General features: G+C 43.6%; 2 protein-coding genes across 8 annotated transcripts in view; one reads left to right on the forward strand and one right to left on the reverse strand.

Moving 5' to 3' along the window:
- LOC135919372 (WD repeat-containing protein 44) overlaps positions 1-14,788 on the reverse strand; it is a 42,798-nt gene extending 28,010 nt beyond the window's left edge. For both annotated transcript variants that reach the window (XM_065453139.2, XM_065453138.2), the window contains exons 1-4: positions 14,576-14,788; positions 10,548-10,608; positions 7,773-7,912; positions 345-371 (exon numbers count right to left, since the gene is read on the reverse strand). In XM_065453139.2, coding sequence (XP_065309211.1) covers positions 345-371; positions 7,773-7,912; positions 10,548-10,608; positions 14,576-14,649 — 302 coding nt within the window. In that variant the 5' untranslated portion in view covers positions 14,650-14,788. The remainder of the gene's footprint in view (positions 1-344; positions 372-7,772; positions 7,913-10,547; positions 10,609-14,575) is intronic.
- Positions 14,789-14,833: 45 nt separating this feature from the next.
- Fmr1 (synaptic functional regulator FMR1) overlaps positions 14,834-26,641 on the forward strand; it is a 43,054-nt gene continuing 31,246 nt past the window's right edge. For 4 of the 6 annotated variants that reach the window (XM_070531621.1, XM_070531617.1, XM_070531620.1 and 1 more), the window contains exons 1-6: positions 14,834-15,058; positions 15,655-15,707; positions 18,884-19,132; positions 22,477-22,542; positions 22,638-22,740; positions 23,966-24,082. In XM_070531621.1, the coding sequence (XP_070387722.1) occupies positions 14,987-15,058; positions 15,655-15,707; positions 18,884-19,132; positions 22,477-22,542; positions 22,638-22,740; positions 23,966-24,082 (660 nt within the window). In that variant the 5' untranslated portion in view covers positions 14,834-14,986. The remainder of the gene's footprint in view (positions 15,059-15,654; positions 15,708-18,883; positions 19,133-22,476; positions 22,543-22,637; positions 22,741-23,965; positions 24,083-26,641) is intronic. The other 2 variants (XM_070531616.1, XM_070531619.1) reach the window with 1 other exon arrangement.

Genomic DNA, 26,641 nt, shown 5'->3' on the forward strand with positions numbered 1-26,641 from the left:
ATGCACCTAAATCTAAATATGCAGGTATTTTAGCATTTCACCCCCATCGAAATGTGGCTGCCGTGGCCGAGATTCAATCCCGTGACCTCGTGCTTAGCAGCCCAACACCATGGCCACTAAGCAACCATGGCGGGTAGTGATCACAACTGTGAGACCAGCTAGGACTTTTTGCATCAATCATGCAAGGTAGTAGTCAACCGCAAACTGAATCAAAAGTATTTCAAGGAATAGAAAAAAAAGGAAGAATTAAAGAAACCTCATGAAGAGACAGAACATGTCAATTTTAACTGTAAGGAAAATTGAAGTGGAAGGTTGACAAGTTAAAAGCAATTTGCCAGACTTACCTGTAGTCCTCCGCGAGCACACGATCACTGAAAAAAAAAAAAGTGAAATCAGCTTCCCAAAATTTATAAGACACGGAAACAATGTTTTGTCTTGCTGTTGCCTTGCGTTCAGTTTTGGCTACAGCATGTGATTGTTGGCAAGCAATGAGGCTAATTGACAAATTTTCAACTGTTTCTGTTCATTTAGCTCACAACAGTACTTTCAATGCAACAAAGTGATGTTTGTAACATAGTTCTTCAGACCTTGCTGCCGGAGTGTCATCCAAGTACAGTGAAATAAATTGTGAATGCAAACAGCTCTGTAAACTGAAACATGACCAAGTGGTAATGCACTGTGAAAACACAGAAAAATTACTGTGTTAGCTAGGGACATCTCCAGGAGAGTATCAAAGGGAAGCCCTTACCAAAATACAAAGAAAGGGTGGAGGAGTGGCTCACTGCACATTAAATTTTTTGTCAGCACAGATGTGGTAGCATGTTTTGGGAGAAAATGTAGGGAGAGGACCTCCTTCTTAGATGTATTAGCACTGCTTACTTTTAACTAAGTTATGAAGGAGCAATAGCACAGTACCAAGTTGCGGTATGCATCAGGCACGTGTAGTGATTGTATCAGTGTGGACGCGCATCAGTGATGTGCAGTATGTATAGCGCACTAATTTGCGTCTTTATAAGTCATGCTTTCAATAGACGTGTTCATTTTCTGCGCTGGCTATGCTACTGTAAGTGCCATCTCTGTTGCACCTTACATGGCATCAAAAGTTGCCCTTTGAGGCCCGAGGGCAATCGCACCCGCAAATAGTGTTTTATGGACCTGCAGAACACAGCAGAATCATTGCGGCTGACAGGTAACGTCACAGAAAACTGGAAGCTCTTTAAGCAGAAATTTGAGTCATTAGAGAGTTTTACAACTTTTGGGGCGTCAAAGATCTTTGTGGGTATTAGCATTGGGGCACACAGGAGTGAAGAGCTTTAGAATATGACTTTGCGTTTGTGGATAGCGTTTTGCACTTGCAGAGGCACTATGGCATCAAAGAAAAGCTGTTGTAAATAATTAAATAAAATATACCATTTTATGATAACAGTAATTTGGCTTTTGTGTTTAATTACAATTTAAAGGCCATTCTATTAGCAGCAAGCAATTTGTTGCACTTGGTTATCAATGACCAATTTTACATTTGCTCACCAGCCAAGATTAGCCATGTTAGGCATGAAATGTTAGGCATGAAATCGACATTCGAATTCAGAATCAGCAGCGTCTAATGAATCAATTCTCATTACACATGTCAGTTGAGAGAAAGCGATAACCACAGTCACCGCTTTTAGCTTACGAACTTCATGTGTTATCATGAATTGAGCCCAGTTTGGAGCTAGATTAGAGCTTTCACTTCAGTGAGTGCTGCCATGTTTGTTGATACAAAGTTTTTAGGGCAGCTTCTGGGGCTCCTGCTAAATCTGTGAAATTAGCGTGCCTGACGCAAAAGCCAAACACAGTTTGCGTCTTGCGCCTGCGCAGTAGCTTCAACGCTATTTCTTCGAGGCCCCAAAACGTTTGGGGTCCCTATTCTAAAACTCTCTATTCCTACAGGCGACGGCGGCAAAGGACCAGCTGAAAATGGAAGCATCGAAGGAAGCAATCCTGCTGAGAATTGAGGGTGATGACATGCTGGACATCTTCAACAACTTCCAGTTTGAGCCGAATGAAGACAAGAGTGACTACAGTAATATGGTGAGAAAGTTTGGTGCCTACTGCGCCAAAGTGAGCAATGAAATGCAGGAGAGATATGCATTCCATTTAAGAAAGCAGGCTGAGGGAGAGTCATTTGAAAAATTTGCTTTGCTATGTTGCAAGAATCGATGATGAGGGGCCAGATCATATTTGGCACACAATCTTAGACTACGAAGAAAATGCTTCATGACAGCCAACAGATGTTGAAAAAAGCAGAGAAGAGGCGCCAAGCAGTGGAGCTGGTAGCACAGCAAAATGAAGTATGGCTTTCAGGGTCCGACAGTGTCTATGCCATTTCAAGGTGCTCGGCACCACCCTCAAAAAAGCAGAAACAAGGAAAAGAACGATTTAAAACCGAAGCAAAGCCCAGCCTTTGGAAAGAGGTGTTGCGTGTGCCAACATCTGGACTACTTTGCAAACAATTGCACATCAACTGTAGTAAGCGAAGTCAGAAAACAGCAAGACGAAGACCTAGATGCTCTCGAGGTCATGACAGCAAGACATGAAAGGAATTGGATGGTTAAAGCTCAAGTTCGCAATCGCGAGGTAAGCTTTAAAGTAGACACCGGATCGCAGGCAAGCCTTTTTCCTATGTCAATTTACCACCAACTGCGGGGAGCAGAAAAGTTGAAGCCAACAAATTCGGTGCTGTGGGCATCTCGATGCCTCGATGGGGTGCGTGGTGGTGCCGCGAAGCCGCCCGAATTATTGGGTGTCCGAATAGTTGGTCGTTGACTGTGCACTGGCTGCTCCTACAGCCGACAACACAGCGTAAAAGACGATTCGTTGCGATTCCTCTCTGTTACTCGAGCCAGCATTACCACGGCTTTCGTTCCATTTAAATAAAATTACAGCTAATTTTCCCTGACAGAAGCACAATTTCCCCGAGTTTTCCCTGAGTATTTCCAGACTACTGAAAATCCCTGATGATTCCCGGGTTTCCCGGTTGGTAGACACCCAGGAAGGGTACATTCTGGCTTAATTGTTGAAGTGATCGAGCCTACCGACAGGGTCTGCCCTTTAGTTCTCACAAAGAAAAAAGATGGTATGCTAAGGGTGTGCATACGCCCCAGAGCTGTTAACAAGTACATAAAGCGGCAGCATTTCCTGCTTGCTAGACGCAAGGATTTGGAAGCTCGGTTAACCGATGCCGTGTGCTTCAGCGGTCTTGACGGCGAACTCCAGCTATCATCAGATACAGCTTGATGAACGGACTTTCAAGATCTGCACTTTTTCTTCATCCTTTGGGAGATACGATTTTCTGCATCTGCCCTTCGGCATTTGAGAGGCATGAGAGGTTATAGCAGTGCTGAATGCTGCCGAGAAAGCAGGTTTGACTTTCAACACGCAGAAATGCAAGTTCACAGTGAAAGAAATCAAATTCATTGGTGATGTCATATGCCTTAACGGACATATTGCTTGACCCAATGCTAATCAAAAGCTTGGGAAGAATGCTGACACCAATGTCCAAGACCAACATTTAGCGGATGCTGGGGGTCATGAACTATCTAGGCAAATTCGTGCCACAGTTGTCTGAGCGAATGATGCTTTTACGAGAGCATATCAATTCTCGTGCCAAGTTTCAGTGTATAGCAAACCACGCGCAGGAGTGGAAAATCTTAATGCAAGTTTTGACCACTGCCCCCCTGCTTGAAACCTTTCATCCGCAACGAGAAACTCAGATAATGTGGCATGCATCAAAGAAAAGTGTCAGTGCAGCATTATTGCAAGGCTACAATGATAAATGGGGACCTGTAGCATATGCGCCTCGTGTCTTAACCCAAGCCAAGCAAAGCTATGCACAAATCAAAAAGGAGGCACTTGGAATTTGCTTTGGCTGTGTAAGGTTTCAGAAGTTTATGTACGGAATAAAAGTGCTTATCAAAACAGATTTTAAGTACTTGTAGCAATAGTGCAAAAAGAAGTCGCCAATATGCCACCATGAATGCAAATATTCTTCTTGCGACTGCTAAAATACAACTTTGTTTTGCAGTACATTCCCAGAAAGCAACTGGTTCTCGCTGACATGTTCTCACGGTCGACAGCAGACCAGGGTGAAGACCATGTTTGCACTACAAACAACATTGAGATTCATGCAGTGCAGTCCTTGGGCTACGTAGTCACTTCCGAAACGCAGTGGTTATTGCAGCAGGGAACTTCTTGTGATGAGTACCTATGGGCCATGATGACGAGCTTAGCCAGTGGGCAGTGAGTGAAAGGGAAACTCAAGCCATTTTCGAAAGAACTGTCAGTCGTTAATAGAATAGTGCTTAAAGGCTCAAAAGTTGTAATACAGAAGAATATATGATGAAGAATGCCGAAAAGAACTCATGCTGGCCACCTCGGGTTGCAAAAGTTTAAGAACAGGGCTTGAACACTTGTTTTTGGCCCGGTCTGAATGACAACATCGCTGCACTAGTAGAAAGCTGCGAAACGTGCAGAAAGTATGCATACAGACAGCCACAAGAACCACTTCTAATGCGGCGAGTTCCAAAGTGTGCTCGGTACACGGTCGGAATGGATATCTTTTCTTAAATGCCGGAAATTCATACCATATTTACACGATTGTAAGTCGACCTCATTTTTTAAATTTGGGAATCTGAAGTGGGGGGGTCGACTTACAATCGAAACCAAAACATGGCACCGAAAAAAAAAAGTGAGACCAATGGGATATCAGGAGAGCTACAACATAGTTCCAATTTTACGTTTGCTCTACGGCTTTCTGCTATCCCGCACGTTTGTTCGCTTTTCGGAAGGGTTTTTTACCATTTTTGAGTTTTACAGTGCACACAGCACTCATGTGGGGCTGTCGATAGTTCGTGGAAACAATTTTCACCTGTGACGGCTAGCGAAGAGGTTTCCGCAGGCCAAAGTCGGGATGCTTTTCTGAGCTGAAGGCCAAGCTTATGGTGTACGTCGCCGAAATGCATGATCAGTCCCTGCCAGTGATGAGCGATTGAATTACAAGCAGCTGCTTGCAAAGGCCACCACGGAAGTGAAGCCGCATCATGTTCCGTGTACAAGTGTGATAAGATCCTATCGTCCTTGTGCACTTTGTGCTTTAGGTGCGAGTGAAAGTGTGGAGGGTGAGGAAGAAAGATGGTGCCTTGATGCACAAGTGCTGTCTCCTCATGTGAGCAAAGAGGAAGAGGGAAGCTCACTCGTAGTAACACGACCAAGCTCGTGCGAAGGGTGGGGTGGTAAGCTGACATGCGTTTTGGCCATGGCTGCTCATGGCTGTAAGTGTGGCTGAGCGCATAGGCAGCCGCGCACCCTGCTTTAGAGGTAATCTGCCGCGCGTGCGAAGAGTGGGCACGTCAAGACGGTGTGGCATCAAGTAAGCTGCCTTCCCGTGGGTTTAGTATTGAAGGTTGCATAATTTCAAGTTTCGATGACTTGTTGAAGCGAGACGCAGATGAAGCATTCGCTCCCCGCTGCCAACGCTTTTCGTGATAGAGTCGTCCCAGTGTGGGTGACGCTATCAGCCGTGGGGGTGAGGGCAGAGTGCATGCGAAAGCGTGGGTGGCTTCGATTAATTCATACTGCCTGTCTGAAGATATTGTCAACGCGGCATAAAACTCTACCACTTGTCACCAACTCCCAAACTCACCAAAATGAATTGTTTTGTCATTCAAATTTGCTTTTTTTCAATTGCCTGATACTTTGTAAAATCCTGCAGCTACTTTCCGTGTAAGAAAAATTGATCGGCGACTGTACTTAATTGCATACAAAGTCGAATTTCAATACAACGAAATTTCAATATAACAAAGCAAATTGCCGACTTTACCCACTTCCTTATATCGAGGTTTAAGTGCGAAATATTAACCTTATAAGATTTAATCAGTAACTTCATTTTTTTAACTGCCTTTTTACTAAATGTGTTTTAGTTATGTATTCAGTACCAAAGATAGTCTAAAGGTGGCACTTGCGCTGTTAGTGAAGATGAATTTGTGGTTTTTGTGAATTATTTCAATGTAGCGTAGATTTTACCTTGAAACCAAAATAATAGAAGTGTGTTGGTACAAAGAACACAGGCATGTGGTATTTACCATATAGACTCATATAAGGGCCACATCTATGTAAGAGCCACACCGCCAGCTTGGCAGCCCAAGATTTTGTAGAAAAGAATTTCCATCAGACAAGCAATTGCCTTTGGTGCCTTGATGCCATGCGCTGTGCGCTTCGTTTGGCCCGACTAGGTCACGAGTGCCGCATGTTGCCTTCTTATACAATGGTACATTTGGGGAACCAGGGTGTGCAGTAGTCGCCGGCTGTGCCGGCAGCATTTTGACTAAAAAGTTCAGCCCTTTGTTAGGGCCACACCTCGCCAAAATAGCGAAAGAAAAGTGCCGCCCTTACACGAGTCTATACGGGAGTTCAAAATCTGGGTGAACTTACTGCTTTGTATTTACATAAAATATTGAAAGCTCACTGATCTAAGCCGTGCCGTTATAGAATGAGGGCTATAAATACAGATAGGTCAATAAGTAATTTACGATGGATTGTGACATGATGTTGTGATGAATACTCACACTTAGACTTCATCTGTACTGTAGTGTGCTTTGTGTATGTAGTAAATGTGATGCGAGCTGGTGCAGTACGTGACTTAGTACAACAAGTCTCAAACAACAAGCATTGATTTTTGCCCAAATGAGAAGTTGGTTTCACGAAATGTAGAAGGCACTGGCGTGCCTCCACAAGTCACCATTGCAAGACATATGGGCTTTGGGAGTTTCGCTACCATGCATACGTACCTTGGAGCTGTTCTGTGGGTATTACTTAATTTCGTCAGTCATCAGAGTTACCAGACTGCTATAAATTATAACTGTGATATAAGAAAAATTCAAATACAAATTTTCTACCACATCGAATGCACTCAAATTTTGCCAGCTTGCTGCAAGACATGTACGGTTAAACATGCTATGCATAACGCAAGCTCAAGACCATGGAATAGCAACCAGGTTACCAAAAGCAGTTCATTCAAAAGTTACACGTACCAAAGTTACACCAATAGTCACTCAACAAGATCCCCACATCAGAAGTGGAGGTAAACTCAAATACTGCAGTGCTGAAACAGTAGCACAAGGCAGCAAACCAGAATTCAATGCGCACTTGGCCTTTTCGTTGGCAGTGTAGAATACATAATCTGACCATGTGGGTTCGCCTGCTTATGAGATAGCGCACATTGTAGAATGGCCTGATCAGCCAGGAAGGATTGGCTGTGTGTCTAATACATACGCAAGGTAGTTGCATTCGCACCCACAAGGTAGCAGGTGCAGTGGAATTTGTCACTTTCTGCGCTTCTACTGAGTGTGTATGGTGCTTACAGAGCAGCTTATGCCAGCAGAACTACAGCTCACAGCATTCTCTTCCTTCCTATCTCTTATCTTTCTATTCCTTCTCCTCTATCCCCATACTGCTGACCGACGCTCAGGTGCCAGCCACGCGCTAGACAGTTATGGTGAGGTAAGCAGGCTTTCCTCTTCTCTGTCACCCAACAGTTTCACATATTGCAACATCCCAGGAAAGTTACCTGTACTTGCACAAAGGCTTTCCTTGCCTTCATTTGCTTTACCTTTTAAGGTCCATTTAATGAGGTGCAAAACATAAAAGCATCATTAAAAGTGGCGGAGCATGTGTCACTTGTACATACTACATTTGCAGTTCTTTGTCTAGTGTACTTAATGACATTTTGAACTCACTGCTGCTGTAGGTAAAGCCCTTCAGCAGAGCTCTGCTCCGAAGAGAATCCTGGCTCCTCATCTTCATACAGCATACGGCGGCGCATCTCTTCAATCTGCTGCTGTCGCCGCTCGGCTTCTTGGGCTTTGCGGCTGGCCTCCTGCAGCAAGGCAGCAAAAGCTTGCATCACTAATACTCCAAAACAGAGCCACGCAACAGTGTATTGTAGCAAATGCATACACCGTTGCGAAGTGGAACTGCTGGCCATGAGCCCCACATCACAACCCAACATTTGTTGCGCTTACATGACTAGCTGGTGCGCAACACTCCACTGGCCTATAAGTATGGATATGATCACTTTTCACTACACCCACCCTCCCCTTTATTACGGGCATAAACAATTTTACAGTAGGTAACTGATACCTTGATAAAAGGTACACCAAAGTGAAGACAGTTATAAGATATGAAGGAAGGCTATATTATTATTATTATTATTATTATTATTATTATTATTATTATTATTATTATTGTAAGTGCATGCTCTGGATTATAAGAGAGAAGGAGTAGCGGAAGCTGGTTGGAAAGCAACTAAAGAAAGCTGGGACAGTTGGTTACACACATTACACTTAATAATTTAATCGAGGTAAGAAACAAGGCCACACAAAGATGTAGACTAAACAAAACCTGAACTTCATCTAGTCTTTACTATGCAAAGATCCTCAATATATTTGTAAAAAGCAGTGCAAGGAACATGCGGCATATATTGCAACAATGCACATTACACAGGACATACACTTGTCCAAATAATAGACTTATTGAGCCATAAAACACTTCTATCTTTGACAATACTGTGGAATAAGGCTAATATGGTTATCACCTCCCTTCCTGATCCAAAAGTGTCCCACAAGTCCCTTTGTGTATGCATTCTAAAATCATCAAGAATATGGGTATTAGTAAATGCTGAAGCAGATATCTTTTACAGTGGTCAGTTAAATGGCCACTTATCGAGCTGTGTTACCTCAACCGTCATTCATAGCAGTTGCTCATACAAGCACTGTAGCACTTTACACAGGAGACTGGAATGCAGTATTTTGCTTGCACAATGTGTGTAGTACAGTCCATCTGACATGTGTGCTTTTTATGCATCTTCTTAGCACCTCTGCATTGTAAAGACTTGAAATTCAGCATTTGCCCTGTATACATGTTACTGCATCTTTTACAGTTAAACTACAATAGCTTCTTTTTCTTTTAGTTATATGCTTCATTCTGCAGGCCCAGGTTTACCCAATAAATAGTTGGACTTGTTAAGAGAAAACTTTACCTGGGCATTTCTTATCTAAATACATGTAATAGAGAAATCACTTTCTTTGACAACCACTGAACAGATTTCAATGACATTTCCGGCATTTAAAAGAGAACGATAAAATCTACTGGCTGCTTAGAGCAGATTCTTTATATAGGCCTTCAATTCTTTGAAGAAACAAAGAAATTAAATCCAGGGAAAAAGAAAAGAAACAAAGCTTAATATGTGAACCTTTGCAATGAACGCACAATACTACGATATTCAACTAAGACACCCAAAGCACACAATATTTATATTCTCTTTGCTTGTTTGAAATATATAACTAGTCTATAAATAGGACAGCTACAAAACTTGCATGAGTAGTGAAACCTTTCATGTAAGCTGTAAACAAATCTCTGTTTACACTAAAACACTCGAAGATAAGTAGAACTGCAACTTCTGTTTTTGGTATGTAGAGTTGTAAACATGGCAGTTATGGTTTATTTTATAACTTACTGAATGTGCCAATATTTGTAATAAGTTTAAGACTTTTGGTCAAAATACAGGTCAGTATTTTGAAGGTCAGTAGAATTGAACTTTCTCTGCAACAAACTTGGGTGAAATCTTTCCAGTAGCTGGATTTCTATGTTCCACATGCACTTGAACAAAGAATTCAGGGGTTAGCCCAAAGTTAAGGCTACCTCTACAAGCTCACAGCTTGTCTGTGGAGGCACATGATGTGTTGCAGTACACAACAAATCCACGAGCATCTACATTATAGGGGTATTACTAAAGTTCACGTGTGCGCACCTGACCCTTCTCTGGATCGCACAGCGCCGGTGGAGCGGCAGTCGCTCGCTAGCACAGCTGAACTCTTATCAGCCTCTTTTGTGGTTCCCACATTGTGCGGTTATTTCGCCCCAGACATGCGGAATGCTCCGCCGCTGTGGTTTTGTTTTGTACTTGTATGTGTGTGTTTGCTGTTGTTGTCAGTTGGTATACTTGTACTCTAAGGTGAATAAACACCTTAGGTCGAGACTCACCCTGTCCCCACTGGCCTGAACCCGCCGTGGTCGCAACTCACTGCGAACCGCGGGTTAGGGCTCACAGCTCTGACTGTTAGGGCTGCTGCGAAAGTGCTAGCGAGCGACTGCCGCTCCACCAGCGCTGTGCGATCCAGAGAAGGGTCAGGTGCGCAGAAGCGATGTTGAGTAATACCCCTATAACATGCACAGGGGTATTTATATCTGTCTCCTACCAAAGTGCTGCCACAACTGGAGACGTAACGTACCCAGCAGCGAAACTTTCAGAGCTACTATGGAGGTTGGCAAGGAAGCCTCAACCAAGTGAATCGCCATAAATCAAATGGGACACATGCAGCATGCCCCACAATTTCCTTTAACTTAGCATGTGTAACAGGAATGTTGGTTGGTTAAATGGGGTTTAATGGCGCAAAAGCGGCTGAGGCTATGCTGCGCCAAACACGAGGTGTTGTGAATCGTAAAGAACCTACCTCAACTGCTTTTTCCATTTCTGCTTGTGAGGACCGTTTGCCATCTTGCTCAGTAGCATCCCTGAATGAAAACAGAAGAGCTATTAGCAGTGTTGAAAGAAGCTGCATGCAAGGCCCGAAAAAGAATGTGAGAGGTATGGCATGTTGTGAGAAATTAAAAATTGTAATGACCACTGCTGACATTATGCTGTAATGAAAGTTGCATGCCATTAAAGCAAAGAACCTTGCTGTAATGAAGTCGCATCACACATGAAAATACCTTTGTTATATCCAATGTTCATTATAAGCCCATAGTCATTACGCACTGTTAAAGGCGAGAAACATCTTGGATTTACTTTTTGATATACAATAATCTATTAAATTGAGGTTTGACGGAACATTTAAGAAGCAGACAGACATGCAATTTTAGACTTTTTATTATTCTGCGTTTGAAGGTTCAAACTCTCAAAACACTAGAAAAATACTGGCAAGCATCACAGTGCCCTAAGTAATTTGCTGTGGTAGTTTCTACGAATCAGCTTTGGTTTCATTACCCAGTAGATGGATGCATCATTATGTCATGATGCATTTGTTAGCTGGCTCTGCTCCTGCAATCACTGCAGCCTGCCACATGCTAGCACAGCAAGAAGAAATGCATGCAGCACCCATTTATTTTTTGATAAACAACAACAAAATTTTGGTTGGAGTTTCTCAGTCTTTAATTCAACATGAACATACCAAGCCTCAATGCTACACAATGCCAGCAAACTTTCTTCTCTCATGGCATCACAGTAATGTTGATGACAGCAGGTCTGGCATTTTGGGACCTACTTTAGTATCAAAATAAAGTATGTCATAAGTGTATGTCATACTTGCTAAGTGTCAGCCTTTTACATCCGAGAAGTATACAGTCGAGTTTCCACAACTTCGAAAATGGGTACATGTCAGTGCTCCTTTTACTATACACACTTGCAACGCTTGGGCTTGTTGAGTTTCATCATATTAGCAGGCTACAGCATCAATCAAACAGACCCGAGAGGACGGCATAGTAGCGTAACAATCTTCAAGAGTTTCTACCACCTGTACAAGTATTACCCACCAGAATAGAAGAAACTGCAATGTGATGCTAAACTGCATGACTATCCACTGAGCAAAATGAAATGGAGCACAGACACCAAGAAAGCTAATAAAAAGAAAAGGTCTGAGATCAGTGCTTGCTCCACGAGGAAGCAGAGCTATGTGCACATTAAGAGCCATGTGAATGGTGTGAACCCTGGCATCTATGCAGTCTATAGGAATACTCTTTAATTACACATTGAGGCAGGACATGGACAATCACATTTATTTTAGACAATTTTACTAGATCTTATTTTATGCCTCATTTTCCAGGCTAGACATTGCCTAGAAAGCCAAGTTCTGACCATTGCAATTGTGTGAAGGAGGCAATTAAACGCATTGAGATAAGCATTTCATCCTGTGCACAAGTAGCAGAGTTTCAGAACAGAAGAATTTTGTGCCAGTTGGCAATGCATATTTGAGTACAGTGAAGACAGAAATGGACTTTGTACCGTTTATCGCGCTTCACCATACTCAAATAGTTAATAGAGGATATCACAACATTAAAGAAGCCAAATGTTATCAGCAATACATTGTTGTATGTGATATCATTATAACATTATCATCATGGGAAGATGGCGCCACGGTAGCTCAATGGTAGAGCATCGCACGCGTAATGTGAAGAAGTGGGATCATCCCCACCTGTAGCTATTTGTTTCTTCATCCACATTCAATTCCATTAATTTATAATTTCTTTATTTCAATTAGCAAGTACAAGTAATTTCCCCTGTGTTCCCTTGGTGTCTTTGTTGGCTTCTTATGATATGATTATTATAAATTGGGCCCCTTGGTTAACCCCCTTTCTTCTCGTTCATCGTTATAACTAAGATGCATGATTTTTGCAACACATTGCATGTTTGGCTACAACTGGGGCTTCTGTTTTGGTGTCACCTATGGCAAAGGATTCCTCAGTGGTAGAGAGCAGGAAACACTGCAATTTATGTGTTTTTCTAGTGGCTTTACCCTTTGTTAGCATAACGCATTGCATGTTGCAATGTTCAATTACATCTGCAACAGCATACAGCCCACCTACTGGAGGGCTGGGTAATAGAATGAGGGCTAAACTCCATGAGAGCGATTCTGTGCGCGACGGCGACGAGCAACAAACTGGGCCGTCACTTGAACAGATTGCTCGGTATTGTTGCTCGATCGCCCGATTCTAGAAATCTAGAATTCGTTGCTCGTTGCCCGGGAGTGCTATGAGCGACTAGCCAATAGCGCGAAGCCGGAACTGGATGTACATCACTGAAATACTACTGATTGTCGCATGGAACGAGCAAACTATTGAACTTTATACGTGCAAGAATAAGAACCTACTGCACGACCTTCAGAAATATTTTATGCTGCTTTTTACAGTAAAATACAACTTAAATTAATAAAGCACGCATCATGCCAGTTTCGGTGTGTATATTGCTGCCCTCATACCGGCAACACCGGGGACACGTCGCTCAAAATCATTGCTCGCATGGGGTACGACTTGTGGTCGGCAAGCGAATGCAACAACCATCTCCATCGCATTGCTTGTCGCGAGCAGGATCGCTTGCATGGGTTTTATACTTAACTCTGTACTGATCCTATTCCTTTTCATGCTATGTCAGTGGTCTGAATGGCACTCTGTCAAAGTTGTCACTGCGATCAGCTGGCCATGAACAGTGGATGATAAGAAAAGAACAGAATCTAGCAAAACAGATCCTTACATGGATTATACCAGTCGAGAACACTTACATGCCGAGAAATGACTGCTCAAGACAAAATGTTCCATTGCATCTACTACACACTATAAAAGAAATTGACGTAGTGACTATACAATGCCACACACTAATGCCCTTAAAATAAGACAAAGATTTGCAAGTACAATGATATCTATAGATATCATTGTACTTGCAAACGGCATAATATATTATGCCGTTTTCGAAGAATTGCCTTTTTCAAATTTAAACAGACCTCTCACGTCAACTTTGGATATGATGATATGGAAATAGTTGCATATGTTCTGTACTCTATGGCCTTGGCTCTGTGCTGCCTCCCCACCTTCACCCCCCCGAATGCAAGTATCCCAACAGTGTGATATATACTGCCATGTTCTCTACAGCTATGGCGAAACGCATTGCTCAATAATTATATCGGGTATTTGATGTGCATTCCGCGATCTGCCACCATTTTCTGTTCTTCTGCTAGCTAGGCCATATATACTACCGGCGCGGTGTCACACGTGCACTTCTGATCGCAACCGATCTGGATCAAAATTCTCGACTGCGATTGGCTCTCTCGTGCATTTTGTGCAAAGGAGCCAATCACGACCGAGAAATTCGATCCGGATCGGGCTTGATCGCGATCAAAAGTGCGCCATCTGACACCCGTATAAGGTCCACGGCTCAAATACGGAAACACCTCACAAAAAATAATGCTGGGCTGGACCTTGACCCCTGCGCCGCGCTTGAAAGTGCAACTGTAGAGCACGGACAGGTGCGCAACGAAGCTTGTGGTTTCTTTGTCTCCTTCTATTAGTTATGATGCGAACAGTTGAAGGCCGGAGAAAGTAATTGGCAAAGGGCGTTGTAGGCCCGTTGTTGTGACGGCCGTTTGACAGCTCTGAGGGTCCCGCAACACCACGGCGTTTTATTCAGTCGCCGGTACGGCGCCACTTTCTGCCACTTTGGCACGCGCCATCGGATCGCGCGCCGGAGCGAGGCGTGTCCCAAGCGCGTGGAGTCAAACACCACTTTTCAAAAGAAGGGCGGCATCGCCTGTGGCATGCCAATCGAGCAAATGAAATTCCTGGCGCACTGAAGCACCATCCCTCAAGTTATGGAGCAAAACAGCGCCAGTGATGACGCAAACGCGAGGGACCGACCACTAATCAAGCTGTTAAAGGTAATCCTGCGCTTTATCGAGTGAGAAAAAAAGCTTTCGGATTACCGACGACAACTCACTTGTTTTCAACAGACCGAATCGGACTTGAGACAGCATCGAAAAATTCTTCCGAGTCGTCACTGTCGGAGGCCATTTACGCGCACTCGCAAAGCGTCTGTAGAGGCTAATCTACATCTGACGAAGAAAACGTAGATGTTTCTCCTCTTACAACGAAACCACTACACGAAAAAGACATCACGCGCCCGCAGCACACGGCGGCATAGCTCTGCAACAGACAACCATTCGCACTTAACACAGTAGTGGGCAGCCGATGCGAATTCACAATGAGATTTATTAAACGATTATCTCGCTAAAGCTTTAAATATGTGAAGATACAAAAATTCACGCGAAAAGCGTATCTTTAAAAATGCGATAGTAATCATTCGCGGAAACGAATACTCCGCATAAAAAATAGCACCGATCCAAATCCCATGATGCTCATGACTGTAAAGATGGAGGACCTGGCGGTCGAAGTACGCGGCGAAAACGGAGCCCACTATAAGGTAAATTTGCTGATACTATCCAAAATTATTTTTGTCCGTCACATCCGAGACATTCTTAAAGTTGAAGGACGAGTTCCAGCCCATTTTTTTGTGCGTTCTGCTATGTCAAAACGCTTAGGGCAGTAGACCGAACTCGAAAGTTTTGTTAGGGTTAAAAATGTGTTGCCGCGCTCCATCCGAACTATCGCTATCGGTCTTAATTTAGGCTTAAGTACCTGCGAACACCTTATTTTATAAAGATTTCTGATTAAATTTGTCTTCCTTACGCTCCTGGCAGTGCGCTTTGTCGTTGCGCCGTGCCATCCGACCACGCGCGGTGCGACCGAGCAGCACTCTGTGACAGCTTTGTTTCTCCCTTTGCGAAGGCGTCTGCCTTTATAGGGTCACTGAACTTAATAAAATCGCAACCAGCTTCCGTGTGCTGACTGTGAACTACTGTGGCGACGTATGTTCAAAGCTAGGCATGTAGAAATGCCTTATCGCCGCACGGCAGGAATCTGTGCCCCGCGACGGCGTTGCCAGCGTCTCGGACCTCGCGTTTGTGAAACGCCTCAGCGGTAGTGTGAGGCTCACGTGTTGCTGCTCTCTCTGCGCAGGCCTTCGTCGTCGACGTCCACGAGAACGACATCACAGTCGCGTTCGAGAATGAGTGAGTGCTTTCTCTTTTATTCGGCACTGCCCGCACGTCGGTAAGACACGGCGAGATCTCGGGATGTGTGGCTCCTCCCTCGGCGTGCGAGCATCGCGGGCGCACGCCTTCCGCGTGATGCGACTCTCCGAGGTTGCCCGTAATGAGCGCTTAACGAAAGCTCGCATTGACCAAAGGCACCTGAAAAGATGCTGCCTCGACGTATTATCGCATTCATAGGTATAAAGGCAAAACGCTGAAAAAAACGAATAGCTTTGCACGATTTCTTGCCGTTCGGCTTCCACATGGCTGCGACGCGAGTGTGGTGCGCATGGGCGTGATCAACGGTCTCGCACGCCGGTTTTGGCTCTTTAAGCTGCTCTGGTAAATGTCCTTGACGTAGCAGAGCGTTTGATACTGGGCGTGCCAGCACAGTCAAGGCAGTTTGTGCGATCCACACAAAAGTGGCATCAGTAAAAAAAATCGGCGAAGCGTACGCTGCTTTTAAGCTCTGCATGAGCGAGTGTGTTCAGGAAACTAGTCAAGTTGTAGCTTGCTTTGCACAATCGAGAAGTGAATATCGAAAATATGTTGCTCTATTTATGCACTGTAGATAATTAGGGCTGGTTGCAATAGATCACGTTTCAAATTTTAGCACGGAAGAAAGGAAAACGACACTGCCATGGGTGAGCGGAGGTAGAAAAAAAACTCAACCATCACAAGTGCCTAGCATGACTTTTAAGTGCCCCTAGCGAGCCAACATTAATTTGTCCGTGTTGGGGATTATTGAGCAGGCGACGGCACTATAATCGGTGTTCCCAGAGCGCAGTAGTGCTGTACTGGTATTCTGCATCGATAAAAATTTTAATCCATTGCTTCATTTGAATTAGTGCACAACTTGTATTCATCGTCTCATGGAACTGGCAGCAGCTTGTGTGTTCGTCACCTTCACTGCTCAAGGCATGAATGCTTGAGGTACCTTTCTTGGATTTGCAAGTTCAGTTGTTCTTGCGATATACACAGTTGATGTTTCTCTGTACGTAGTGCTTATTGTGCAGCAAGACTTAAAACGCCGCATTGAGCACTCTGCTGGTGGAATAGTTGCAATGGGATGCTCACTTGAGTGTCTTGTCAAGTGAATGTGCTGGTGTTTACCTGTCACACATTTCCTGAGATTTCAATGCACTATATGTGTAATGCAGTGCTGGCATCATTACAAAAAACAAGTGTTGAAATTAGTGTTTTGTTTCTTGTACTAAGTGCATGCTTTACCCCTGTTTAGGCATTTCTAAAGTCTGTGTCATGTCTTATTTAGTTTACCCAGAAGATGTCTGCTTGTTGCATCAGCCGCTCAGTGGTCAGGACCAGAATCAGAGCACATCCATCATTTGTTAGTTCTTTGTCGCATGGTGCCAGTTATGAATCGACGGTTCAATGTACGATTAGGGGTGTGCAGCGATCAAATAACTTTCTCTGTGATGTGTGGCTGGTTTTCATTCCAAATTACCCACCATGGTGGCTTGGCGTTGCGCTGCTAAGCCTGAGGGCACGAGATCAAATCCCAGGTGCAGCAGTTGCATTTCAGTGGGGGTGAAATGCAGAAAAGCATGTGTACAATACAGTGAGTGCACAAAATAAAAATTCAGGTCCCTCACTATGGAATCGTAGCATAGTTTTGGCTTTAAAAACCCCAGAATATTTAAATACCTGATTGGCTGATGCAACTTGTAGCTCATTCTGTGCTGTGCAGAGTTGGTGAGGCAATGCTTAGGAGGGTGGTGCTTCTTGGCTAGGTTACATGAAGTATAGGAAATGAACTGAGCATACCCTCCATCTAGTAACAGCCCAAGGGCACGACCAGAAACATTCACAAGCACCTTTCATTTTCACCACTCTACTGAAACATCACTTCTGGGTTATCTTTTGTTTGTATGGTTTTTAGGCTATTTATGATCTGCTAAATTTAATGGACTGGTAGGTAAGGAACACATTGCAGTGTTGTCTTTTTGTGTGGTTCACGTTAATGTGAATTAGAGATTTGGATATCAAGGCCCTATGAATAGGAAATTGTTCAAAAAGCAATTTTACTGGTGAACATTCCTAACTTGCAAGCAGGTGCCTGTTTATTAGATAATAGCAAATATTGGTGTACTTTCTATAAGACACTTTAATTAGCTTATGTGGGTGTTTGAAAGAGCATTGTGTGGCACCATTCCTGGTGTTTGTTTCTTAAATAAGCTGTACAATAAGCTGTGAGAAATGCCACATGACAAAGAATTTGTGACAGTGCTTTGCATATACAAGGAAAAGGAGGAAAGAAGTCAAGTGTCCCACAAGGTTTTGTCACTTGGATAATGGCACTGTCCCAAGGTTATCCATTGGCCTAGCAGTTTTGGACTTGGGTCATGTGTCCCACATCATTTTACAATGTGGTTGTGCTCTCTGGTTATCTTAATATTTAAAGTGTACCTAATCACGAGCTTAAGAGCACTTTTTTTTTATCAGCAGCAAACACTAGAGTTCAAGAGAGCAGCAGTGTGGAGGGTCACCTTTGCTTGGATTCACATGGTCTGTCTGAAAATTTGAGGCTCAAGTAATGTCTTGTATGCAGTGTTTCCTTTTTCACTATTTTACTTCTAGTTACGACAAATTTAGTTTCCATGCAGTTGTATTCATTTATTCTTTTATGGTTCTTGCTGTTGCTTCGTGATTTCCTGCAGCTGTAGTCATGAGGCATCCATCCACCACAAGTTTCAGGTGGCTCTGAAGTTTGTATAAATGTATAATTGCTGTATCCTGTGAAATTAAGGGAAACTATGCCTCTATTGGATTTGATGTTTTTGTTGAAGTATGAAGGGTTGTAATAACCAAATCGCACTGCAGTCACCTGTCTACACTCTGCATTTATGAATTGTGCTACTGTCAAGCAACTGTGCCACAAGTTCATGTGTGGAGTTCTTCCTTATCATATGTAACCTTTTAAAAGTGTACAAGTTCTTTTGTCTGAGGCATGCTGAACATAGTAACTAGCACTTGGCTTAAGAGTTATGCAAATGCAGCAACTATGCAAATACACACTTTTATGTTGTGCAGAAAGAAGTGTTGGTAACTTTCTCGTCTTCCCTTTCATTTCTTTTTCTCAGATGTTATTATGTTGAGGGGCAGTTTGAGGTGCGACACCCTGCACTTTCTTGCAGCTGGCAGCCACCAAACAAGTTCCCGTTCCAACGAGTGCGACTGCCATCGAGCGCACGTGGTGACGAAATCTTTACCGAAGGCCAAGAAGTGGAAGTGTTTTCTAAAGCCAATGAGCAGGAGGCCTCTGGTTGGTGGGAGGCGCGGGTCAAGATGACCAAGGGCGATTTCCATGTCGTGGAATACCAGGGCTGGGACACAGCCTACTCGGAGATTGTACCTTCTGACCGCTTGCGGCCAAAGAACCCCAAGTAAGGCTTCCTTCCTTCACCCCCCTCTTTCTTTTTATTAAACAAAATTAGATTGCGGCAAGTTTGTGGCACTAACATAGCCATGTCCACTTTAAGGGGCAGAAACAGACGGGCGAGCTTAGCTGCCAGTGACATAGGAACACATGGCAGGCATGCTGCGGAAACTGCAGCATTTGTCTTCACTACTATCCTAATGCGGCACGCTTCCGCTAAGGGTGGGCGAATATCTTAGTTGTGTTACAAGCGTCTGTGTATGTATAGGGTACACTTCTAACGTATCAGTGTAAACGTGGCTGCTATCACTGCCGCTCGCGATTTGTTGCGTGCCCACAAGTGCAGCCGAGAAGAATCCAAAGGCGCCTTTTTTGTTGTTGTTGACCACAGCCATTATAAAGCCTACACATAATAAAGGCGAGTTTCAAAGATGTTTTATTCGCTGTGCATTTTACTCGCCCCTCCCTTCTGTTATTCTTTTGGAATAAAATAAATGCTACGCCTTACTAGTCAAACTGGATTAAGTCGTCTTTTCTTTTTTAACGTGCTTGCTGGTGCAGCATCTGGTGACATGGTGGCAGCCCATTTCAGGGAACTCTGGGAATATTGCAAGGGCACTCGGGGAGAGCAGTGCAAACTCAGAAAAATTGGAAATGTCAACTTGGTAGACACCCTGATCTCAGCACGAAGACAAGCCCCCCATGTGACCGCTCATGTGACGTAGCTCATTACATATAGCTCGCCAGTCTGGAATCTGGCTGTAGCTGATAACCAGCTGCACCATTGCCCTTGTTTGGCAAAAACAAGATTAGCTTCCCCTTTCTTCCACAATTGGCTGCATCACATCACGTGGGGGGTCCACCGTTGTCGAGATTCCCGTCTCTGAATGAGTAATGAGCCTGCTGAGTCCTAAATTTGATGACAAATGTCTCGAACACGAATGCTTTATAAATGTCAAAGTGACTTTGACTTTGAGTACAGTTGTCTTCCAAGTTTCTGGTATGAACGTATACCATAATTGCAAAACTTGAAAAGTTCACACATAAAAATTTAATGACATTGTATAGGGCTACATATTGAGTGAGTTAGTTGCTGCGGCCACACGTGTATAATGGTTGCAAAGTCAAGTGCCCTGGAGTACTTTCATGTAAGTTCTACCTGTAAAAAAATTGAGGTGAGGTTTTTGTTTTTGTGTGGCACCATTTATAGTAACAACAGGACGCTTACTTTTCTAGTGACTCATGTATGAGGTCTATACATTCATTATTTTTCTAGCATGCCATTACTTGTTCATTGCATTATATACTTTCTTAAAGCTGCCTCTAATTAGGAAGATGTTTAAAGTTTCTTTAATTTTCAGCAAATGCATGTGGGACAAAACTTTTGAGGCTCACACGATTGGCCATGGCACTAGTATCAGTGGTCAGCGGGTTTAAATTTTTATAGAAGATTACTTGAGATGAATATCCGTCTCCTCACTTCATTCTGTTGTGCATGTTGCTTTAGAAGTAGTTCATGCAAACAGCTTGTGTGAATTCACTAAGGGGTGATTAGCATTTGAAGGTGATAAGTACTGGCAACACCACGCATGCCTACAACTGTAGCCTGACTTTTTTGTATAAAGGGGGTTTATGGTGCCTGGCCAAAAGCACTAAATATTGACATGATTGGACAAGCAAGAGATATTAGTTTTCTTTTGTCAAATGTCCTTTGTTCTCAGCACTGTTGGCCATTCACTGTGAGTGAAAACCAACTGGTCCACCAACAAGCCATGACAAACTTTACAGTACCCTCGTAGTGTAGTGTGTTATTCATTTTGCATTCCATCTCCTGACCTGTACTGTGAGGGTAGTAGCAGAGGTAAGGAAAAATCCTTTGCAAGAACACTAGGAACAAGTTGGTTCAGAAATTAGTTTCACATTTACTGTTCAAATGGAAAGAAAGCAATATAACAAGACTGATGCACATCTGTTTGCCGGTTTTTACTACCGTACTTATTCAAATCTAGGCTGATAGTTCTCCTTTCTTCTTTTTTTTTTTTTATGTGCCAAACTCTAAGGTTGACTTGGGTTCGAGGATTTTAAAAAATGCGCCGAGTTGCAATTTAAAGTGATAAATAGGGTGCCTAGCTAGTATAGTGAACTAGAATATTTCTAGCTCATTATAATAGCTAGCGTCATCTAGAAAAGTCAGTATCGCAGCTGCTATTAGCCATGCCAATAGCCAACTGAAGTACATGAGCGACGTCGCTATTTTGACCTGTGTCGTGTCGGCATGCGGCGTGGCCCATAGCATGGCGTTACCGTAACTGCACTAAACAGGCGATGCCACTATAGTGCCGCTTTCAGACGAAAAGTTCTGCTAGCTATAGAGGTATTATAAAACATTCAAGCCGGGCAGGACTTCAGCATTGATGAGAAAAACATCCATCGTTAGAGGGCGTCAACGGGGGATGCTTTTTGCGTCTGTCACAACTAGGAGATGACAGCGATAAGCAAAATAAGCACGCAATAGCTGTGGAGTTCTCACACCCATGCTCTTGGGACAAAGGAACGACAACACAGTAGTGGAAACAATCACAAGGGCATTTATTGCACCTTTCATAGATCAATGCCAGCTAGCCGAGTTGCCATCCACCAAACATGCCGATGGGCGCGCGACAAATCTAGGAAGTCCGGCTCGCCGCGACGGGATAGCGAGCGAATATGTTCGCCCCATGCTGGATCCCAACGCCTGGTTGTTTGCGCATGCGGTCACGCGAATGGTGGCGCGTTCGAAGGCAGCCACGCGAGATGATCTCGCAGAAACTTGGATCGGCACGCGCACTGCACGGCACGTCCGCACTGCTTCCTGTCCCGAACCAAAAAGAGCAAGTGCCTTGTCCTTCGGCGGCGTTAGCAGCGCAACACTCGCGCCATCTCTCGTACTGTGCCTCAACCATTCTGACCACCGTGGGGGCCAGGCCACGCGGCGAAGCCAGATTACAGGAAACGCGCTATGTGGGAAAAACAAATCAGGGGACGCGTGAGGGTCGTGCATCCCCACATAGAGAGGAACTGTTCACCGAGATCGCGCTGCGTTTTGATGCATGCAAGCCGTGCCGCACTGTCTGCGCAACTGTTATATCCAGTTATTTGTTATAAGCACATAATTCATTACATGCTGGTACTGGTGAGAAACATGTTGTATTTACTTTGTTATCTGTGGTAATTTGTTATTCTGTATTCGTTATTGAGGTACAACTGTACTAGTGTAATGCTGTATTTGTGAACAAATTCCTACACACTCGGCTTTTAGATTCTTGGCTCTCATCAAGGATACAGTATCAAACATTTGGCTTTTCTTTGCAGCCCGCCAATCACCAAGAACACATTCAGCAAGTTTGAGTTGGACGTGCCTGACGACCTACGTGAATAGTAAGTGTCTTGGCCAACTTGAGGTGGGGGGGACTGCTGTTTTTTGAGTCAGTCGGCGTGACCGGCATGGCCTTCGGCCGCGTTTCTTTCTGTGGCTGTGGCAGTTCCAAGGATGACTCGGCCCACAAGGAGTTCAAGAAGGCCATTGGGGCGGCTGTGGTTCGGTACATCCCTTCCAAGCAGTGCCTCATGGTTATCGTGAGTGGCTGGCTTTTCTTTTTTTTCTTGGAGAATAACATGCATCCAACATTGCCAGGCTAAACCTGCATATGCCTGGAGGCTCCGTGAAGGAAGGAAGGGGGAAAATATTGGATGTCTTGCCCATACGTATGTGCATGGCCGACATAACTGAGTAGTGGTTCTAACTCTAACAATTATAATTTTACTGAATGCTACACTCGCAGACAGCTTTTCTTGGCTATAAAATGAAAGATGTGGAGGCGAAGCTTCTGCACATGTATTCCTACAAAAAGTAGTTCTGGAAAGTTTGGCACTGGTTTTTAGTTTCATTTTCACCCGTCTTGCATAGCACCTAGCACCTTTACTTTAGAAAAGACAGACACAGTTACCTGAGCGTGAATGATAATCAGTGTTCATAGATATCTCATGCATCAAGTGAAAAGTGAGCAGCAGCGGCCTGCATCAAAGCCCCGAACCATTTGTATGATCACAGCACCAATGGGAACGCACAATCAACTGCAGCATCCCTAGAACCAGAGCAGCTTAAGTCAGTTCACTCACACGTTTGCACATGCCGAGAGTTGGGATCTCCGAATGGGCTCACCTGGTTTGTGTGTAGATGTTGCACATGCTTGTTTTGTATGTCTTAACAGCCATTCATTGCTGAAAGTGGTCATCAATCTCCCAGGAAAGCTAACAGGTGGCACAGCAGGCAATGAGCATTCACCAGTAGACGAGGGTGCCATTTAACCTTTGAGGAATGTGTAATACGTATGACAGTTTCACCTGAAACTAAGTAATACAATAAAATTTGAATAGCAGAGCAGTGAATGTTGCATATAGTTTCACAGTAATGTTCTCTTTACCACTAAAAAAAACATCCAAGAAAATTGCAGCTCTTCTTTTCAGTAGCGGTGCCACAAGTGCTCCTCAGTCTTGTAGTGTTCGCTTCGTAGCCAAGAAAAGTTGCCTGCAAGTATAACTGGCATTTCAGCATAACTGTCTCCGAGTCTGGGTGGTCTGCATTATGAAGCATCTGGGTCTATGGTGTGCACTTAGCGATTCTCACTTTGTCATAATAGAAAGAGGTGCTAAAGTGGTAGTGCTTAACTTGTGTGAAATTTGGCACTGTGGGTTTTGGCAGTTCTTCTATAAGGAAAACACTGTTTTGAGTGTGAGTTTTGGCACTATTGTACCATGATGCAGTTGCAAGCAAACTTGCATATGTTCTGTGAACATGCAGGCCCGCTCAGAGGCAGCCAAGAAACGGGCTGAAATGATGAGCGAAATCTATTATCGGAACCTACGGCAGAAGTTGATCCTGCTCAGTAAGACGGAGGAGGCTGCCCGACAACTTGAGGTGAGTGTCCTGCTGTCCTCAATTAGCATAAGTATGGCCCTGGTGTAGTTGAGGTAGCACCAGAAATAAAGAGTTATATGGGATCAAAAATGGCCAATTGAACCCCAATTATGCATACACCATGAAATGTCTGGTGCTGTACAACAAAACTAGCTTGGGCTGGGCAGACCCCAGGTAAAGATCAGCATTGTATGGCAGCTCATGGTAGCTAGTACACACTGGAGTGCTGCAAAGATGTTAGCTTGCGAGCAGTAGCTTCATCAGTGTATTGTCTCTGACAAGCCACATGTTATAGGAGCCATAAACAATTTTTTTTTTCTTTCGCTTGTGTATGCATAGTCATCTTCCATTATGTGGCCATTATGGGAAACATGTAGCCATGACAGAAGGCCTACAGCAGCTAGATTTCTACATGCACACAATTCTGCAGTGTTGACTGAAACCAGGTTATTAGTGTGCCTGGAAAATTGTGTAATATTTTTAACTGCAAAAGTGAAAAAAAAAACACACATTCCTTACCTCTGGCTGTTAAACATACTGGTTTTCTGGAAGATAGAGCTTGTATAAGTGACGGCTACATTATTGAAAAACTGGCGGGCACACATAAAGTTCTCTACCGACAGAAATTGGTGCAGTAACCGGATTGGGTAGACAAGTGAATGGCCTCTAAATGCTAGCACATTTTTTATGAAGAGAAGATGAATAGCTGTCTTGTTATGCATAGGCAAGGATGTAGAGAAGTCAGTAGTAACTGTTCAAGATAGGCCAGTTTTCATGCAATATTAACTAGGCTTGATAGAGTGCCATCAAAATTTGTGAAATTACTATAAAATGAAGGGCTAGAACAGTGGTGCAAATTACCTTTTTTTTTCTTTTTCTTTCTTCTTTTTCCTTGCCCCCTTTCGCATTCTGCTTGTGTGAAGGATAGTGGGCGCCTCTAATTCTGTTTGCACAAGTCCCATAAAAAAACTCCCTATGCCCATGATGCGGCCCAGTTACTGTCCATCTCCACACACATTATCACTTTCCTTTTATATGCTGCATCATGATGAACTTGGTGTGTCCTTGCAGTTAGTCCTTTCATGCTGATAGAGCAAACATTAAAAACGGGAAGACATACAGTATACTAATTCACAACCTACTGAACTCCCCATGTTTACAGATGTCCCTTAACCAGCGTGCCTGCTCTAGTTCAACTGTTCTGCAGAGTGGCACTAGTTATAACCTGTCCTCTGTAATCTGCTTTCACAATCTGTGTCAGCAGTTGTGCTGCCATTTTTGGCAGGCACAAGGTGTTTGCACTGGTGGTGAACGAATAAATTCACAAATATAAAACGAAAACTAAATTTGCAAAGGTTTTCTGTTTGAATAGTGAGACTAGAGGAGGAGGAGCAGTGCAAGAACGGTAAACAACGAGCACAGGTGGCAGTTGCAATGCTAGATACCATAACTTCCCCTCCCTAGCCAGAGGCTGTAAAAATTGTTTTAAAAGATTCATGGGATAAACTAGCTTTTTTAAGTTGTTTACAGATAGCCCGTCGGAGATCACATTATGATTTACTGCTGTGTGCCATAATGAAAGGCAAAGGATATGGCAAAAGTTTTCACGAGTAATTTCCGCCTCCCGATGTGTGCAATAAATTGATCAAGTTTGTTTCACGAAAAGATTAGCACGTCTTTTTTTTTTTTTTTAAATGCTTAAATGAGTTAAAAGCTTGCAAAAGGGATGCCAATGCTTTAAAACATGCTGCACTCCAGGCCTTGTGTCAAGGAACTCTTTCCAAACTGCAAAGCTAGCTTTTCTGCATGGTATGGTGGCAGCATAACAGTACCGTGAAAGCTATGTACGCCGTGAAGCTGTATGCGTAATTCTGTTTGAACCCGTGACACACTCGTGAGCAACATATAAGAGTTTAAATGAGTGGTAATCATTCTGTTGTCAAACATTACGGTTATTTGCAGTTTCTAAAAAGCGCTGAAGCGAACTTTACAATATATACAATGTAACTGTTCTGAACTTTACGAACTCTGTAAACAATGTGACTTAATGTGCAAGAGCTGTATGGTTTGTTATTGCGTGAAAAAGGCAATAGGGAGCGGCTATTTAACGCTATTTTTGAGAGCTCTGGACTACACACACAAACCAAAATTTTTTGGTTTGGGTAGTAAACTTTTGGAGCCAAGTGACCGATCAAAGCCTTGTGACCGATCAAAGCCTTGTGACATCATTGTCGTTATGTTAGAAGTAAGTGAGTGAGTAAAGATTTTGAAAAGAAGGTATTGACGGATGACCTTGTTGTTAGGCAGCCATGAGCCCCTGGGCCCGGACAGCTTCTTCAGCTCTTTTGATGTCCTTGGCCTGCAGGTCAGGGTCAGAGCTGAGCAGCACGGCCTCCCACTGCTCAGTATTACTTATTTCGTGATTTGTCTGATTTTCCGCTGGGCACGACCTCATAATATGGAACAGATCCGCTTTTTGCAATGGTTATACATGTACAGTCGCCGACCATTTATTCGGAGGTTAAGATTCTCCGGACCAGCGTATGGCTTCTGGAGGAT

The sequence above is a fragment of the Dermacentor albipictus genome, chromosome 1 (assembly GCF_038994185.2).
Source record: "Dermacentor albipictus isolate Rhodes 1998 colony chromosome 1, USDA_Dalb.pri_finalv2, whole genome shotgun sequence".
NCBI lineage: Eukaryota > Metazoa > Arthropoda > Arachnida > Ixodida > Ixodidae > Dermacentor > Dermacentor albipictus.